The following is a 20,473-nucleotide window of genomic DNA, read 5'->3' as shown; positions in this document are numbered from 1 at the left end:
TGGGAATATAATAGTGGCATTGAAAGAATATACACAATAGTAGGAATTGGAAAGTTGAACCGGCAATTTATAGCAGGTGTGGGAATACGATAGCGACATTGAAAGAACACCCACAATTTATAGCTGTCATGGGAAAGACTCGCTGGCAATTCATAGTGAATGTGGGAATATTAGAGCGGGCATGAGAATATAAAAGTGGCAATGAAAGAACACAATTTATAGCTGTCGGGGGAAGGAAAATTTACAGCAAGTGTGGAAATGTCATAGTAAACATGAAAATGTAATAGCGGCAATAAAAGAACATGCACAATTTAGAGTGGGCGTGGGAAATTTTGATCTTTGGAATATCTCTTTGTACTGAATGCCATCGCATTACTATAAACAGGACTTTCTGGCTATGGCAATGCAATTTATCTATGTTAATTGCCCAGACCCGTCCCTGAGAGAGGAACATATCAAGTGCCTCTGATTTGAGACATTGGAATTAAAATTTTGCTCAACTCTAAAGCCTGTCTTCGATCTATTGAATTGATTCCTCTCCAAAGCTTGTTAATGTGTTGCGTAGGTTATCATCTATATAATGGGAAATTGACATATCTTCGGGAAGTTGATTGGGTGTTAATTGCGAGAGATTAACTGTGGCATATACTGGTATGTACTTTGTCTTACATCCCACTTAAATACAAATTGCTTTTATCAGTTGGAATTTAGAATACTACACCCGTGCAGTATATGTGTGTGCGCATTATATGAAAAAATATAAATGTACATTCCCCAACTTAGAACTGTAATTGGGACCAAAGGGTTGGTTGCATCTCAAAATAGACATGTCGGAATTTTGCCCATGTGCGTGGAGTACCAAAGTCTTAAAGCAAATCTTTTAAATCAAATTTTTTTGCCCCCCATCAGAGATTTGATGATAACAACAAAGCTTCCTGAATTTGTCAATCAACCTTGGCAACAAATCTTTCCACGTTCTGGTCCATGCTTACCTTCCTGGCTGGCATCCCAGAGTTCATAGGTTGGGCGTGGCCATTTTGATTCTGCATGCACACAGGAATCAAAATAGTCACACCCAGCCTAAGGACTCCGGCTAACAAGTACGCACATTTTAGCTCTTACGTGCCTTATATTCCTCTTAGTTTGTCAAATACAACACAATCTGTGTAAATTTTGTACTTTTTCTTTATTTAAAAAAACATTTGTTTTATGTGTGAATGGATGCAAATCGCATAGGTCACAAGTTGGAGAATGCCCATGTATTGATTCCTGAGTGGTCTCATTTTTTTCTCTAGTTATCCCTTTTCCATTTATGTTCTAATATCATCTGTTGCGATCATCCTTAATGTTCTCTACTAGAGCTATCTTCGGTCCTCTTTTCACCCTAATTTTCTTCCTTAGCTTCCTTTTCAGTTACCAAAACTCCTCAAGATATACACTCTATCCCAGCTAATTATACCAGCTCCATTCTTCCTCTTTCTCTTATTCCATCAAGAGAGGCTGAACAGTTTACGTTTGCACTCTGTTCAAATGTAGCCCAGAAAGTTTAGATGGTAACTTTTCTCGTTGATGAAAGGGTCAGGAACCAGGCAATTGGCAAAACAACATTGAAAAAAAAAACAGGACATGGATAAAAATGCATTATACAACAAGCAAATTATCTGCCAAGCCAGATTCCATTGATGGCATTAAATGGAGACCGGGTAAGTATAGGCTTCAAATGAGAAAATGCATGGATACGGGAACAGCTGGATTAGCAGTGTATTGCCAGTGATGGCCATGCTATAGCAACTGCAATTCTAATCCTTATAAATTAAATGGCAGCACATCTTAAATTGTCATTGGTTTGATCATTAGCCAAATACATCTCAAAGCTCATAAATAGACAATGATTTGTGCTTAGCTTCGTCATGTACTACAGCAACAGGCCAAAATGGTCTATTAGTCTGTGCTTCTCCTCATGGTCTTTTTTTCCCCTTCTCCGCAGCCTTTTAATCCAAACGCCTGCCTGGTTTTTACCCATACCTTGAAGGGAAGTTCCTCTAACATTTCTGCAGACTTTTGTGTTTCATTCAAAAGAAATTAGTACAAACAAAGCCATTGGTTCATTTGCCCTAACATTCAATAAGATTATGGGTGACCTCAACACTGTCAATAGTTGAGGAGAGAAGAAAGAATTGAGAACTCTTGACATTTGGACACCTAGTTAGTGTCAGTAAACAAATTTTGTGCAGTAATAGTCCAAGTAAGATAGCTACTCTACACTAATAACATCTCTACCTAGCCTGACACTGAGATATTGAATTTTGAGATACTGTGGTAAATAGCATGTGCAAATCCTGCTAATTGACCTAAAGCTATTTAATTAGCTATAAAATCAAAGTAATGTTGACAAAGAAATGAAGATAATTTGTCTTGTGACATGATCTGTAGAATGAGAAATAGGGGCAGCAGTAGACCATCCACCCCTTAAGCCTGCTCTGTCATTTAATGCGATCATGGCTGATCTGATGATTATCCCCACCTACCTGGTTTTCCCCCACATTCCTTCATTCTTTTACTATGTAAAAAAAAATCTATCCAGCCTTGTGATAATTAAATTTACTGAGGTAGCCTCCACTGCTTCCAATGGGCAGCAAATTCCACAAATTATCCACCCTCCTCATCTTTGTCCTAAATCTACTATGTTCCCTAGTTCTGGTCCCCCTTTTCAATGGAAACAACTTACCTTTCTCCATCTTATCTATGCCTTTCATAATTTTATGTTTCTATAAGATCTCTTCTTATTCTTCGAAATTCCAGCGAATACAATCCCAGATGACTCAATCATTCTTCGTGATTGCTGGAATCAACCTGGTAAACCTCTGATGCACTGCCTCCAAAGCCACTATATCGTTCCTCAAGGAGACCAGAACCAGAGCACACCAGAATCTGTCTCACCAGTACCTTGTACAGTTGCAGGATATCTTCCCTGCTCTTAAACTCAATCACTCCAGCAATGAAAACTGACATTCCATTTGTCTTTAAAAAAAAAAAAAAAATTTTTTTAAATTTTTCACAATGTGAACCATATCAACCAAAATATGTACGTTTCTCATTAAATATACACAGTGTCATTTTCTCCCTCCCCCCCCTTTTTTCTCCCCTCTTCCCACCCCCCTCCAAAACCCATAAATATTCAACATATACAATACAATAAAACCATAAAACAATATCTTCACACAAAGGAAAATGAACAAGAAAAATGCGTCATCTATTTTTACACACTGAATCAAGTCGTTTTGTCTTCTTATCATTTTAGGGGATGGAGGTCCGAGGCAAGCTCTCTCTGTTATGTTCCATGTATGGTTCCCAAATTTATTCAAACAATGTGACTTTATTTTTTAAATTAAATGTTATTTTTTCCAATGGAATACATTTATTCATTTCCATGTACCATTGCTGGCTGTATTCTTAGGCTCTCTTCCATTTTCCAAGTTGACATTATACATTCTTTTTCTACTTCTATGTCTATCATAATGAATCTTTTTTGCGCTTTATCCAATTGGAGGCCTAATTCTCTACTTCTTATGTTACTTAAATGAAATATCTCTGTTTTTTTCGGTATGTTATTTTTTTAAATTTTATTTAATATCCGATTTAATTCTTCCCAAAACATATTTACTTTCGTACATGCCCAAGTTGCATGTAATGTTGTTCCCATTTCCTTCTTACAGCGAAAACATCTATCCGATAATGTTGAATTCCATTTTTAAAATTTTTGAGGAGTAATATATACCCCGTGTTACCAATTATACTATATCATGCATAACCTTGTGTTTATTGTATTCTTCATAGTTCCAGAACATAACTTTTCCCAAACTTCATTTTTTATCTTTATGTTTAGACCTTTTCCCACTTCTGCTTAGGTTTATAGTTTATTTCATTTTCCTTATCTTGCAGCTTAATGTACATGTTGGTTATGAATTTTTTAATTATCATTGTGTCTGTAATCATGTATTCAAAGCTGCTTCCTTCAGGTAATCTCAAGCTGTTTCACAATTTATAAGCTTTTAAATAAGCTTTCAATTGATGATATGCAAACATTGCACCATGAGTTATTCCATTTTTGTGCTTCAACTGTTCAAATGTTAATAAATTATTTCCCAAAAAAGAATTTTCTATTCTTTTGATTCCTTTTCTCTCCCACTCTCTAACAGAAAGGTTATCTATTGCAAAAAGGATTAGCAGATTTTGCGTCAATATAATTTTGGTATTTGGTAATTCGTTTTTTTTTTCCTTTCTAAAAAAATCTTCTTCCATATATTAAGTAAATGATGCAGTACTGGTGAGCTTTTATATTGCACCAACTTTTCATCCCATTTATAAAGTATATGTTCTGGTACCTTCTCCCCTATTTTATCTAGTTCTATCTTAGACCAGTCTGGTTTTTCCCTTGTCTGGTAAAAATATGATAAATACTTTAAATGTGTGGCTCTATAATAATTTCTACAGTTTGGTAACTGCAAACCACCTTGGTTATACCTCTCTGTTAATTTATCTAATGCTACCCTCAGTTTCCTCCCTTTCCACAAGAATTTCCTTATTATTCTTTTTAGTTCATTAAATAATTTCTTTGTTAAGGGAATTGGTAACGTTTGAAATAAGTATTGTATCCTTGGGAACACATTCATTTTAATGCAGTTTACCCTCCCTATCAACGTTAGCGGTAATTCTTTCCAATGTTCTAAGTCTTCATGCAATTTATTTATTTGTGGCTGATAATTTAGTTTGTACAAGTGGGTTAAGTTATTATCTAACCTGATACCTAGGTATCGGATTGCTTGTGCTTGCCATTTAAATTCTGTATAATCCGCATTACTCATCGGCATCACTTCATTTTTCTTTGCGTTGGTCTTGTACCCCGATATTTCTCCATATTCCTTCAATTTCTTATGTAATTCTTTTATTGATATCTCTGGTTCTGTTAGGTATACAATGATGTCATCTGCAAATAAGCTGATTTTATATTCTTCCTTTATTTTTATCCCTTTTATTTTATTTTCTTATCAGTTCTGCCGATGGTTCTATTGCTCAGGCGAACAATGAGGGGGATAATGGACATCCCTGTCCAGTTGACCTACTTAATTTAAATTGGTTCGATACATATCCATTTACTGCTACCTTCGCCAATGGTCCATTATACAATACTTTAATCCAATTAATTTGTTTTTCTGGTAGATTGAACTTCTGTAATACTTTAAATAAATAGTTCCACTCTACTCTGTCAAAAGCTTTTTCTGCGTCTAAAGCAACAACCACTGCTGGTTTCTTATTTCTTTGAACTGCATGAATTAGATTAATAAGTTTACAGACATTATCTGGTGTTCGTCTTTTTTTAATAAATCCAGTTTGATCATGTTTTACTATTTTTAGTACACAATCGGCCAATTTGTTTGCTAATAATTTTGCTATTATCTTATAATCTGAGTTAAGTAGAGATATTGGTCCATATGATGCTGGTGTTAATGGATCCTTCCCAGTCTTTGGTATTACTGTAATTATTGCTGTCTTAAATGAATCTGGCAAGTTTTGTGTTTGTTCTACCTGCTTCATTACTTCCAGGAGAGGAGGAATTAATAACTCTTTAAATGTTTTATAAAATTCTATTGGAGATCCATCCTCTCCTGGTGTTTTATTGTTCAGCAGCTTTTTTAATATATCCTGTACTTCCTCTATTTCAAATGGTTTTATTAGTTTGTTTTGTTTCTCTTCTTACAATTTCAGCAGTTCAATTTTAGCTAAAAACTCTTCTATTTTATCATCTTTCCCCTCATTCTCAGTTTGGTATAATTGTTCATAAAATTCCTTAGAGTTTTCATTAATCTCTGTTGGGTTATATGTAATTTGTTTGTCCTTTTTCCTTGATGCCAATACAGTTCTTTTAGCCTGTTCTGTTTTAAGTAGCCAGGCTAATACTTAGTGCGTTTTTTCTCCTAGCTCGTAATACTTCTGCTTTATTTTCATTATGTTCTTCTCCACCTTATACGTTTGTAATGTTTCGTATTTTATTTTTTTGTCCGCCTATTCTCTTCTTTTTGTTATATTTTCCCTTGTTGCTAGTTCTTTTTCTGTACTTACTATCTTCCTTTCCAACTGTTCTATTTCCCGATTGTAGTCCTTTTTCATCTTAGTTACATAACTTATTATCTGCCCTCTAATGAAGGCTTTCATTGCATCCCATAATATAAATTTGTCTTTCACTGATTCCGTATTTATTTCAAAGTACATTTTAATTTGGCGTTCAATAAATTCTCTAAATTCCTGTCTTTTAAGTAGCATGGAGTTTAACCTCCATCTATATGTTCTTGGTGGGATGTCCTCCAGTTCTATTGCTAATAACAGGGTGAATGATCTGATAGTAGTCTAGCTTTATACTCAGTTTTCCTAACTCTCCCTTGAATATGCGCTGACAAAAAAAAAATCAATCCTTGAGTATGTTTTATGCCTACTCAAATAATATGAATATTCCTTCTCTCTTGGGTATTGTCTCCTCCATATATCCATAAATTTCATTTCCTGCATTGATTTAACCATAAATTTTGCTACTTTATTCTTTTTGCTAGTCTTTTGTCTAGTTTTATCCATCATTTGATCCAAATTAAGGTTAAAATCCCCTCCTATCAATATATTTCCTTGTGTGTCTGCAATCTTCAAAAAAATATCCTGCATAAACTTTTGATCCTCCTCGTTAGGTGCATATATATTGAGCAAATTCCAAAATTCTGAATATATCTGACACTTTATCATTACATACCTCCCTGCTGGATCTATTATTTCCTCCTCTATTTTGATTGGTATGGCTAATATGGCTACACCTCTAGCTTTTGAATTATATGATGCTGCCGCTACGTGTCCTACCCAGACTCTCTTTAATTTGTTGTGTTCCACTTCAGTGAGATGCGATTCCTGCACAAATGCTATATCTATTTTTTTCTTTCTTCAGTAAATTTAGTACCCTCTTCCTTTTAATTTGGTTATGTATTCCATTAATGTTTATACTCATGTAGTTCAGTGTGGCCATCTTATATCTTGCTTACATCCCTTTTTCATCTCCTCGCCACCTCCATCCCCCTTTTTCTGATTTTCATCTTAGTTTTCCCTTTTTAAATTCAATGTACGACAACACATTTAAAACATAAAATACTCCAACAATTCCCACACCCAATAATACCTTAACCCATTTGTCTTCTTGATAGCATGCTGCACCTGCAAACAAACCTTTTGCGATTCACGCACAAGCACTCCCGTCCTTTTGCACGACAGCATACTGCCATCACTTGCCATTTAAAATAGCATTCTGATTTTCCATTTTTTCTTTCCAAAGTGGATAACCTCACAATTGCCAACATTGTACTCCATGTGCCAGACGCTTGCCCACTCATTTAACCTACCTACATCTCTGCAGATTCTCTGTACCCTTTGCACAATTTGTTTTTCCTCTCTATTTAGTGTCATCAGCAAATATAGACACACGGCACGATGTCCCCTCTTCCATATAATGTATAATATGTGGGCCCAGGACCAACCACTATGACATCCTTCTCACCACCTATAGCCAACAAGAAAAACATCCTTATACCACAACTCTCTGCACTCACTATATACTCATAACTCCAGTAAGTTTATCAAACAGGACCTGTCTTTGCTGAATCCATGCTACATTTTCCTGATGGATCCATTATGCTCCTGATACCCCATTCTTTCTTCTTCATTGAGTTTCAAACAGGTTCCCCACTACAGATGTCAAACTAACTGCCTTTTGCCTAAATCCATTTCTGAATAGTGGCATTATGCTCACTTTCTTCCATCCAATCCACCAGGACCTGCCCAGAATGTAGGGAATTATGGTAAATCATCACCAAAGCCTCAATTATAAATTCTGCAATTTCTTTCAGTACCTCAGGACACATTCCATCAGGATCAGGGGATTTATCCATCTTGAGACCCCTGTACTTTTTTTTTTGAGTACTACCTCTTTAGTGATAGCTATTATATCTAGATCTTCGCCTCCCATCACATCTGTCTTTGGCCTATTTGACGTGTCCTCCACCATGAATACCAACACAAGAATCATTCAAAGGCTCAGCCATTTCTTCATTACCCAATATCAATTCCCCATTCTCATCTTCCAAGAAATTGAACTTCATTTTAACCATCCTTTTTGCACTTTATATAATTATAAATGACTTTGGAGAGCAACAATTATAGAAGACATCCTTGAACTTCAGACACTAAGAGAAACTTGCCTCTTTGGCCCCTGGCAGGTTCATCTAGAGTGGATAATAACCAATACAATGAATGGGAGGTTATGAAGCTGGCTAAAATAATCAACTTTCCAATCATTGTATTGAAAATAGGAAATTCCCAAAATTTACACACTTAAATTTATCCTCTTACTGTCTTTAAGTGAGAATACGTCTATTCAGAGTCCAAGTGTGGCTGAAGAAGTGATAAAGTACTGGTGGGAGAAGTCTTCAAGTCATTTAATATCAAAAATAAAATAAAAAAAACCAAAAAGCTTGTTGGAAAGTAATATATGACATGGACCATAATCTACACAACTTAGAAGATCAAACAGTCATTTGGAGAAAGACCGACAATATGCAGGCTGTTTTTGTCAACCATTGCTCATGGACCCAATCAATACTTTTTGCACAATGAGACAGTTAGTTATCTCGTTACCCTTTCTCCCAAAGGTGAGATTAAGTCCTGTATTTGGCTCAAGAAGATGCAGCTCAGTCAAAAGTAAGAGTTTTAAACTTTAACAATGCCAATTACATAGATGAACCAATTATGCATCAGTTTATTCAACAAAGCACGATAGAATGAGCCTTGCATTTAACATCTGCAAAATAATTTTTTTTTTTCAAAACTGGATGTCAAACTCAGCACAAAGCTCATTATTTTCTCTCCAACAGCAATCCCCATCTCCCAATGCTCCCAATCATGGACTACCACCAAAAGGTAAATCAAAATCCTCCAGATCCACTGGCAGGATAAGAGATCCAATGTCAATGTCCTGTCTTAGACTAACATCCCCAGCCTTGAGGTGTTAACTTCATGTGGTCAGCTTCCATTAGCAGAGACAAATAGATATAATTCCAAACTCCAGAAGGACCAAGAAAACTGTTCAAGAATGTTGTCATAAAAGGCTTCAAAAAGTCTAATATTCACACCAATTTGTGGAAATATCTGTGCCATCTCTTGTTAAAATGGAAAATGAAGCAATCAGGATAGGACCAAGAATCTAGACACCACTCACTATACTGAGCTTTTGTGTGCACCAAAAGGAGACACTACCTCGTAAACTACAACCCTTTTCAGTCAAGCAATTCCAATGGGTGCGGATTGGCTTCAATAGCTGTCTCAGAACTGGCAAACAGAAATTAATTAATTATCTCTTTTAAAATCTTGTTTTGTTTTATTACAACTAGTTTATTATTTCTAAAGACGTCAACTCTGAAAAGAGAGCAGTATATATGAAGCTATGTTAGTTTGTAAATTTGTGATGTTATTTCTGATTATTAATTCCTTCAATTTTCTGTTTATTGGGGTGACCAGGCCAATTAGTTAATCTTTTGGAATGTGGGTACATTTGCTTTTTCATTAAAAAGTCAAATCCGTAACTTCACTTACATTACTCAAACTCTATGATGCAATATACTACAGTTAAAATGTTGGACTAGTTAGAAATTAAAAAAGAAAAAGCAATGAACTTGACCAGAATCAAGAGTGGGGCAAACTAGCATAATCAATGCACTGGAGCAAGCGTCTTGATAGGCCAGAAGATCAAAAGCAACTGTTCACAAGACTAAAAACATTGTACAAATACTTAAACAACAGAGGACTTTACTGAAAACATGTGAGAATCACTAGGTTTATAAGACGTGATGACAAAATAAAGATTACATTTGAAAAATCACCTATTTTACTAAGTTACCAAATATTAATTAAATGGAATGAAAGAAATCAGGAAAACTGCACTCCTACAAAATACGTAATATGAAATGCACTAGAAACACTGGCTAAAAGCAAACTAAATCATGTTTTAGTCAATGGCATGAAAATCCAAAACTTTAAAAAAATTAGGTATTCTGCATATAGACAGCAGAATACAAGTTCAGGGCAATAGAAATAGCTCCCATCTCTTTTTAACTGGTAAAATATATACTTTCCAAATTATGCCCCACTGAAAAGTAATGATATTGTCTCTTATTGTTGAAACCAATTGAAATGAGCCTGTATGTTGGTTTCTGTTGGCCAGCTGCCTAAATTTGTACAGTAAATAATTTATAAATGCACTTTTGGAATGTAAAGTTTCTGTGACCACAGGGCAAATCCATAATATGGTGAACAGGTGGGTGAGTGAAGCATTCAAGCTAAAAACTCAATTCCAAGAAATAACAAGTTAAAGTGACCAACAGGGGGCAGGAGAGTACCTTAGATAGAAAAATGTTCAAAATCAATACAACTTTTAACACTGAAGTTGAAGGTTGTTAGAGCTGAAAGATATCAAGGGAGTTCTATATACAAGTGAAAGAGCTTGCTATGGTGTATTTCCCCAGTGTATTTATGCCTAACCACACAGAACACTTCAATGGACTATTGTATTTTTTGATATAACTACATATTTTACGAATCAAGCTCAGAAGACATTTGAAGAATACAACAGGTCCTTTATTACTCCCCACATAGAGTGGGATCAAAATCTGATGAACTGCAAATAAAAAGATAAATAATTTGAATTTTGGGAGCATGCATCAAAAGTTTCAATTTTCAATGTAACATCACACTTTTTCCAGATCGGTAGCAGAACGTCCACCATTGTCACGCTGAACATTGGCCCACTGGTGTGCTCAGTCCTTTCCTGATCACGCTTCTGCCCCACAACTGTATCGGCAGATCCAGCTCTGGGGAAAAAGGCCCAAGCCATTTTTAAATAATATGTGTGGAGGGACTTTTTTCATGTTTTGTCAATAATATTACTTGTTAATCTTGAACCTAATCCTTTAATAGCTGTGTTTGGAGTATTAGATTATATTAATGAGCTATTTTCTTCATCTGATCATTAAGTCATACTATTTACAACTCTTATGGCACAAAGAGCTATCCTACTTAGATGGAAAGATCCCGTTCAACCCACTATGTCGTCTTTTGCTTTAATTTAGAAAAGATCAGGTGTTCAGAGTTGTATGCGAATATGAATGTTCATAAAATTTGAAGTCTTTTTATGGACTATTTTACTGCTCATTAAATCCATTTGTCCTGATCATTGAGTGTATTTATTTATGTACATGGTTTTTCCTTCAGTTAGTGATAATTTATAGATTCAGCAGAACTGTGGTACCTTTAACCAACCAAAAAAAATGTTTTGACATAAAATTAGAGTTCCTTTCTTTGTTTTTTTTTAATCATTCTGATGACATTGTATGGGGAAGGGATATATCGCTATTGTCTTGTTTTTGGAAATGTACATATATTCCTTATATTTGGAAACCTTGTGTTCTCTATACAAGGTGTGGTCGTTCTATAAAACTCAATAAAATGATTGAAAGAGAACAATATGTGCACAGCAAAAGTGGCGTGCAATCAATAATTTTGTCCAAAGGGAAGCGTAAATTGACCAAATTCTACAAATGACACAACAATAATTAGCCTCATCAGCAGCAATGTTGACTTGCACTACAGAGAAAAAGTGGAAAATCTCGTGGTATGGCTCAAGAGTAACAACTTGAGACTAAGGAGATGATTGTGGCCTTCAGGAGAACCAGAAATGCACCAAGTTCCTTGAGGTTCACTTAACTAGTAATCTATCGTGGGCACACATCTCCTCACTTGTCAGGAAAACACAACAGCAACTACACTTCCTGTTAAGATTGAAGCAGGCAAGGCTACCAGCCAACCTTCTACAGGAGCTCTATCGAAAGAGTTCTGGCCAGCTGCATCACAGTGTGGTACGGTTGCTGCAGAGAAATGGATCAGAGGTCTATCCACAGGACCATAAGAGTGACAGAGCATCATTGGAGTCTCCCTCTCTCCCATTGACGCAATCACCTGGGATTGTTCTCTGAAGAGGGCGCGCAAAATCATTGAGGACCGTTTCCACCATGCACACAGGTGCTCCTGTCAGGTGCTACAATCTAGACCAGTAACAACAGAAATTCACCAAGTCAATGGTATCTTCAAAACAATAATTTTTGTTAATAACTATTAATAATATAAAATCTTACTTAACTCTAAACTTAACCCCACAATGCGCAAATGTGTGCATGTAGCAAAACCCAAACCATTACAGTTCAGGCATAATTCTAAAGAGATAATTTTAAAGTTTAATCTTGTAAATCTTTTATGTTGAAACTTGGAGTCTTTAAAACCGCCATTCAAAAGATCTCAAATTCAAGAATTCTTTTTAGATCTGTTTTCAGAGAAATGTTTCTTCAGATGAATGATTTTTCACAAATCCCCTTTTCTTCCAAGGAGGTTCCGCAATCTGTGTTTCACGCGATTATGTCACTAATCCAGGCAAGGGTTAATGAAGTGACCATTACAAATGGACATGGTAGAACTGCCCTCTTTTGACAAAAACAGTGAAGTGATTCTTCCTCATAGCCAGTGAATTTGCGCATCTCCCATGATGAGAACACAACAGGACCATCTCCTAAGAAGGTCTCTGCAATTCTGACTTCAGATGAAACTAGTGTGATATTAAAGATGTCTCCTTGAACCGTCTTTAATCACGAGACATCACTACTGATTCTGTTTGAAGCTCCTCTCTTCCAAAAGTTAACGAGAAAATGCTTCCGGGCTGTCTGTACAGCTAACCAACAGAGGAGTTTCTGAGTAAGTGGCGTTGTCTTTACTTTCAATGGACAATCACTTCAGTTTTATGGCCATTTACACAGCTTCAACCAAACAATGGATTAGCAATCATTTTGACTTTCAAAATGGTTTCTGTGTGTAAGTGCCTGTGTGTCCCTGTCCATCTACACAGCCTTTTCTAAAAAATATATATTTTATAACTAAAGATTAAAAAAAAAACAAGTCTGTCACACAGGAAAGAGATACAGGCGTAAGAGCAAGCACCAGAGAAACAGCTTCTTCCCACAGACAGCGAGAATTCTAACCGACCCAAGGAACTGTTCACACTAACCAGCCAAGACTCTCATTTGTACAAAACAATATTTATTTATTTGTAATCATGAATACTTGTCCTGTATTATAGTTTGCCTGTATGTGTGTTACGTCTGGTTGTGAGTCTGCATGTTTTGTACCAAGGTCCACAGAAAACTTCTCCATCAGATTGTACTTGTTCAATCAGATTACAAAAAAATTTGACCCACTTTATTTGGCCAAGCTTCTCTGTTCATTTCTTGGTTGAACTCTACTTTTGACTCTAGTTTGATGAGTCCAGTTTCAGATATTACAGCTGGATTTTGTGGGGCAAAGTTGCCTGTAATACTGATACTGACATTATCGCAAAAGGGTTAATTTGTGATCGAATCACTCACATATATGATAGCCTATCCTTACTGAAAGACTTCAATTATATTTTTATTAACATTAAACTATTGTCAATGTTAAAAACCGTTTAATAGTTTGATGTAGAAAGCTCAAAAACTAATATGCTGTAATTATTTAGATTTCAGAATGCCATGGAGTCTCACAACATGGAAACAAACCTATTGAACCACCACCTAACATCCATGAATAATAATTTAATTTGCTGACGGACATTCCCATGCACAACAACAAAAATGTATCATGGCAAATTAACCTGCCAATTTGCTGCAAGTTTTTGCAAAGTGGGATGAAACCAACATGTTCACAGGTGGAACATGCGCCTACAGCCCTGGAACCCAGGTGGAACATGCGCCTACAGCCATGGAACCCAGGTGGAACATGCGCCTACAGCCATGGAACCCAGGTGGAACATGTGCCAACAGCCCTGAAACCCAGGTGGAACATGCGCCTACAGCCATGGAACCCAGGTGGAACATGTGCCAACAGCCCTGAAACCCAGGTGGAACATGCGCCTACAGCCATGGAACCCAGGTGGAACATGTGCCAACAGCCCTGAAACCCAGGTGGAACATGCGCCTACAGCTCTGGAACCCAGGGCTGAATTAAAATTGTAAGAGCAGTGAGGTAGCTCCATGGTGTAGAAAAAATTTAAAAATTATTGTTTTTTTCATATATAAAAGAAACCAACACCCTTAAGAAATCTCCATTCACTCATGGTATCTTAAAAAAAATGCGAGTCAAATAAAACCATGTAATGCCCTCTGTGTTTTCCATCGTTCAGTATTTGACTGGCATCAAGAACAAAGGGAAAGTTACTGAGTTTCCAGCATTTATTATTAGGAACAAAATGAAATCTTGAATTATCCATTCTATATTAATAGTATTTGATTTCTCTAAATATTGTCACATAATTAAAATGACCAGGCAAACATTATAATAGGTACATTTGAAACACTTGTTCAAGTAGCTTGGAATTCCCCTTTGCTTTTCAGTCACAGAAAATAGGAATAGGCCTTTTGTGTTGTGGTGACAAAATAACCTATCCAACCAAATGCTTGGAATTTCCCATTGCATAACACTCAACTTTTCTGTTTCATGTACCTAATAGTCTCTTAAAAAGATCCCATTGTATTTGCCTCTGATACTGCAGCACATTCCATGCATCCACCCCTCTCGATGGAGAACATTCCCCTTAGATCCCCACTGTACTTACTCCCAAGCACCTCAAAACCAGGACCCTTGTGTTAGCAATTTCAGCTCTGAGAAAAAGCCTCTGTCCATCCACACGATTAATGCCTCTCATCATCTTGTTCACCTGTCAGGTCACTCCCTCATCCTTTGTCACTCGAAGGAGAAAAGACCAAGTTCACTCAATTTGTTTCTCACTTGTCAGTAGGGCACAACAGTAAATGCATTTCCTGAGAAGACTGAAGCAGGCAAGGCTACTTGCCAGTCGCACATCAACCTTCTCCAGGAGCTCCATCACAAGAGTCCATCACTGGGTGGTACAGTTGCTGTAGTGGATCAGAGGTCAATCACAGGACCACAAGAGTGGCAGTGAGGATCATTGGGTCCTCCTCCCCTCCATAGACATGATCTAGTATGATTGTTGTCTGAAGAGGGTACGCTAAATCATTGAGGACCTATCTATACACACACAGCATCTTTTACCTATACTGTCAGAATCGTGATAAAGAAGCATTAGAGCTAGCACCACTTGGCTGAGAAAGAGCTTCTTCCCACAGGCAATGAGAATGTGGAAAGAGGAAAGAAACAGCTCACACTAACCATTCAAGTCTCTACTATTCACAAAGCAATATGTATATATATAAATATATATATATATATATATATATATATATACACACACACACACACATACATGTCCTGTATATACATAGTGTGTGGGTGTGGGTGGACTGGAGAACGCTATTTTGTCAGGTTGCATTTGGGCAAACAGATAATAAATACACTTGAATTTGAACTCATAAGACATGTTCTCCAATCCAGGAAACATCCTTGAAAATCTTTATAGCAACAACATATTTCCTGTAATGAGGTGACCAGAATGGAAAACAATATACCAAGTGGAGTCGAACAAAGGTTTTGCGTAGCTGTAATATAACCTCACACCTCTTGAACTCGATCCCATACACCTTCTTAACCATACTGTCAATCTGCACAGCAGCTAGAGATTTTGGAACAGCTCATTAATGCAAGACCAGCTGAGTTATTTAAGTTAAAATATGGCATAGAAAAAAAATGTTCTGATTTATTTACCCCATGAATCAAAAGCTTACAGTGTGTGTGTTTTTTTTTAAACAGTAAATGACATCAAGTATGCTCGTATCTGGGACTTATTTGTGTGGGAAAAGCTGAACACCAGCCCACTCATAGCTAGAAATATGGAATTGTTCTGTTGGAAACTGCATTGGAATAACACTTCTGGAGAAAACAAAATTACCAACAGCAATCAAAATATGCCTTATTAAAATTAAACATTTATAATTACCATTAATCACACATCAAAAATTTGTACCACATCAGGGCATTTTGCGGCTGATCTCAATAGTTCTGTTAAGACAGATTCCTTCAAAATTTCTGAAAGCTCCAAACAGATGAGAAATCACTGCATGCTTTCATACAAGAAAAAATGCAAATGGTCAGAATATTAGCCTCCCAAACTAGTTTAATCACATTTGTAATCAGTGAAACTACATGAATGCAAATTTGCCCTTTAGAAATAATTCATTGATTAGAAAATGCTTGACTCCCAATTATGGTTATCAATGGAGCTGAATTCCCCCTAAAACTTTTCTAATTTAATGCTTCTTGGCTCTTCACTTCCATTTTCAACCAAGTTAATAATTCAATTACTAAATATTAGATGAGAATTTGGGCACAGTTTAGAAAAGATTTTGCATTTCATAATTTCTGTCTTTCAAGCCCTATAGTATCCAATCATTTTTTAAACCCTCTTTACGTGATGCCATTTTCCAGAGATGGTATAGAAGGGGTATTCATAGTTTTAAGAATCTGTTCATTGATGGATATTTTGCAACAGCTGAACAGCTTTCTATTAAATTCAACCTGTCCAAATCACAATTAAAAAAAAAATTATTTGCAAGTCCGGCATTTTCATTTTTTATTTGAATATTTTATTTTTGGTATTTTTCAAAAAATATACATTGTAACTTTTAAAATATACAATTCATTAAACTTTTTCTCACAAACAAAAAGCAGTCCATCCCCCCCCCTCTCTCTCTCTCTCTCCCTCCCCCCCGCCCACTTCCATACATAAAAATCTGTTCACCATCAGAGATTGCATATATTTTAAGTATATAGAGTACAGATGGGGAAACTGTTTTTGTATATATAATAGTTATTTTATACCTTTTTTGTTCTTTTTTTCTTCAAGTTATATTTGATTTTTTCCCCCATAGGTATGCAGCTGTTCATTTTCACAGTTCATCATGCTAAGTTGATGGGAGTCGGACTTCCAAGTGACCACAATACATTTTTTTGTTACCGCCAGTATCATTTTTATGAATGAGATTTGATATTTGGTCAATTTGTCGCTTATTTCCATGAAATTACCTGATATAGCTCTGGGTCACCCGTGAAGGCCACTCTGGTTATCCTGGTTAATTTTTCTGCAATTTCTTGCCAAAATGGCCTCACTTTCACGCACAACCACGTGGCATGTAAAAAAGTTCTCGTCTCAGTCCCACATCTGAAACACATCTCTGAAATTTCAGCTTTTGATCTGTGTAACTTTTGTGGGGTAAGATATAATTGGTGAAAAAAAAATACTGAACCAGTCCATATCTTGCATTTATAATTGATGTCATGTTGTCCTTACACCAATCTGACCAACTTCTTTCTAAAATCACCACACCAAAGTCTGACCTTTCCCTTGACCTCTGCAACAGTGCTTTTGCACTTTCACTATGGAGAGCATTGTACATTCTTGCTATAAATTTGGATGTATTCCCCATCCAAATTATTTATTCATTTCACTAATTTCAGGTGGGGTCAACGTTGGTCCCCATATTTCTCTTAAGAACAATATAAGCTAGAGAAAACAGAAGGTCCCATCAGCCAGTGTTCTAATTGTTCAAAGGGCACTTGTTCCTTCTGTGTAACAGTACTTAATATATCTTATCTTTGTCATACCAAGATTTTAATATTTCATTGCTGATATTCATAGGCAATATCACATTTTCACATGATGGTGCTTTTATTGATATCCCTACTTTTTCCCTATACATTCACCAATTTTTTGTCATGTTCTAATCATATGTATTATAATGGGATTATCTGTCTTTTTCTTTAGTGATTTGACACTCCTCCTCCTCCATTGAGTACATTCCATTTGAACCCAAGATTTGGGGGGGGGGGTTGTCTTCCGTGAAGAAGGCCGCGAGAAATCTAATCTGTGCAGCTAGGTAATATTTTTTGAAATGTGGAAGTCTAAGTTCTCCCAGCCCATTGTCCTATGTCAGTTTCCACAATGCAGTTCTTGATACCTCATTATTTCATAGGAATTGCCGCATCTGGTTGGTTAGTAAGTTAAAATGGAGTTTTTAGGTAATGGAATAGTCAGAGATTTTAAAAGGTATTGCAGTCTTGGCATTACTTTCATTTTGATGCAGTTAACTCTTCCCACCAAAGTAATCGGACTCTCCATTTATGTAGGTATCCGTCAAACTTCCCAAGAAGAGGAACATAATTTAGTTTGTACAGATTTTGCAAATTATTGTCAGATGCTATTTCAAGATATTACAACCATCTTCCATTTAAATTTACTTCCTTTTTTGTATCTTTCATAGTCAAAATTTGTTAATGACATTAGCTCACTTTTATCCATTTTTATTGTGTAGTCTGATATTCTTCCATATTTTTCTAGTGTTGTTTGTAGTTTTTCCAAAGATTTAATTGGTTCTGATAGGTACAATAACACATCATTGGCAAATAGACTAACTTTGTGTTCTAATTGCCTGACTTTGAATCCCCTTTATATCCATCCAGATATCTTATCTGTGCTAGTGGTTCAATCGCTAAAATAAAAAGGACTGGGGACAGGGGGCACCCCTGTATGCTTGATCTACTCAAGGGGGAACACTGCCACCATCCAATTATTTGTTATTATTTTAGCTTGTTGTTTATGGTAGAAAGATTTAATCCTATTTATAAATGTTCTGCCTATACCAAATTTTTTCCAGTGTTTTTAAATAAAAAGGACCATTCCAAACAGTTGAATGCTTTTTCTGCAACAAGGGAGACTGTAATACTTGGATTTCGTTTGGATTTAGCCGTGTGTATTATATTAAATAATCTTCCTAGACTATTTGAGGAAAGCCTTCCTTTAACAAATCATGCTTGGTCTATATGTATCAGTTTTAGCAAGTATGGTCCTAACCTATTAGCCAATGCTTTCACTAGAATCGTATAATCAGCATTTATCAGTGATATTGGTCTGTATGATGAAGTTTTTTGTGGGTCCTTATTCTTTTTTTTGGTAACACTAATAATAACGGTTGTGAATGTCTCTGAGAACATCTGTGTTTCCACAGCTTGGTCCAGGGCATCTATTAAAAGGGGCATTGAAATGTCTATAAAACTCAAGTTGAAATCCATCCTCTCCCAGTGATTTATTCACCTGTAGGGTGCCCAAGGCCTTTTTTATTTTTTTTCCTTGTGAGAAGAGTATCTAATTCTATCTTTTCTCTCTTCCAGCCTTGGAGATTCAACTTTAAGCAAAAATTCTTCCATTTCATTCTCATCTCCTAGTAATTCTGATTTGTTTAGTTTAATATTGTCTAAAAATGTGATTCATTTCTTTTTGCTTATAGAGTGTCTGTTTCTGTTTTTATAGAATTTCATTCTTAATGATTCCTCTGTTTTAACTTGCCAAGCTAAATCTTTGCATGCCTGTTCACCCAACTCAGTGTTGTTTAGTTTTTAAATATAACTTTCTTTTCTTTGTGTATATTTTTATTCTCCCATAATCTGTATTCTTGTTGTAGTGCTGTTCTTTTATTTTTTTTCTAATTCTTTAATATCCTTCCCCAAACTGTTAACTTTCTGCGTTATATTCCCTCTTAAGATTCCTCATATATGATACAATTTGTCCCCTTAAATATGCTTCAAGTGCCGCATATCAGAAAACTATTTAGTAGAAAGATTTGTTTTACAAAAAATATTTCTATCTGTCACTATAAATTTTCAGAAATCTGTTCTTTTAAGCAATGTAGTATTGAGACTGCATCTGTATACATTCTTTTGCTTTTCCATTGCTCTAGTTAATATTAATGGAGAATGGTCTAATAGAAGCCATGTCAGATATTCTGTTTTAATCACTCTACTTTTTAACTGGGCAGACATTAAAAATAACTCAATCCTTGCACGCGAGTCATGCACCCTTGAGTAAAAAGAGTAGGCTCTCGGAGGGATTTAATTGCTTCCATACAATGGTAAAATTTAGGTCATTCATATATGAAATTGAGGTTTTTGTTGCGTCCACCCTCGTTATTGTTCTTGCCGATTTACATAGTATTCGGTCCAAACACAAATTAAAGTCTCTTCCAACTAATATATTTTGTTTTTCCACTGTGGTTTTCAAAAAGGTGCCCTTCATAAAGGCTTCATTATCATAATTCAGGGCATAAATATTAATGTGTCCATGCTTCTCCATAAATTTTTTACTGTGTGCCATTACATACTTTTCAGCTCAATTGAGGCATCCTCAACTAACACTGGTATATTTTTATTAATTGGAATAGCCACCCCTCTTGCCTTTGAACAAAGAAAGACTATATTATTTGTCCCACCCACCCTCTTTTTTAATTTATCATGTTCCATTTGTTAAGATGCATTTCCTGAAAAAAGATTATATCAACTTAAGTAT

The 20,473-nt window shown here is 35.9% G+C and overlaps 1 protein-coding gene across 11 annotated transcripts in view; it reads right to left on the bottom strand.

Annotated features, from left to right (window-relative positions):
• The window catches only part of slf1 (SMC5-SMC6 complex localization factor 1), a 102,002-nt gene that overhangs the window by 8,722 nt on the left and 72,807 nt on the right, over window positions 1–20,473 (bottom strand). The window contains exon 17 of one of the 11 annotated variants that reach the window (XM_069891384.1): window positions 2,962–3,021. The exons of 7 other annotated variants lie outside the window; for them this stretch is intronic. In XM_069891384.1, the coding sequence (XP_069747485.1) occupies window positions 2,984–3,021 (38 nt within the window). In that variant the 3' untranslated portion in view covers window positions 2,962–2,983. Of the gene's footprint in view, window positions 1–2,961; window positions 3,022–10,735; window positions 10,953–10,990; window positions 12,183–16,989; window positions 17,297–20,473 lie in introns of those variants that run through there. 3 more of the 11 variants (XM_069891364.1, XM_069891399.1, XM_069891374.1) reach the window with 3 other exon arrangements.

The sequence above is a fragment of the Narcine bancroftii genome, chromosome 1 (assembly GCF_036971445.1).
Source record: "Narcine bancroftii isolate sNarBan1 chromosome 1, sNarBan1.hap1, whole genome shotgun sequence".
NCBI lineage: Eukaryota > Metazoa > Chordata > Chondrichthyes > Torpediniformes > Narcinidae > Narcine > Narcine bancroftii.
The sequence above is the reverse complement of the archived record's forward strand: the minus strand, read 5'-3'. Positions and strand labels throughout refer to the sequence as shown.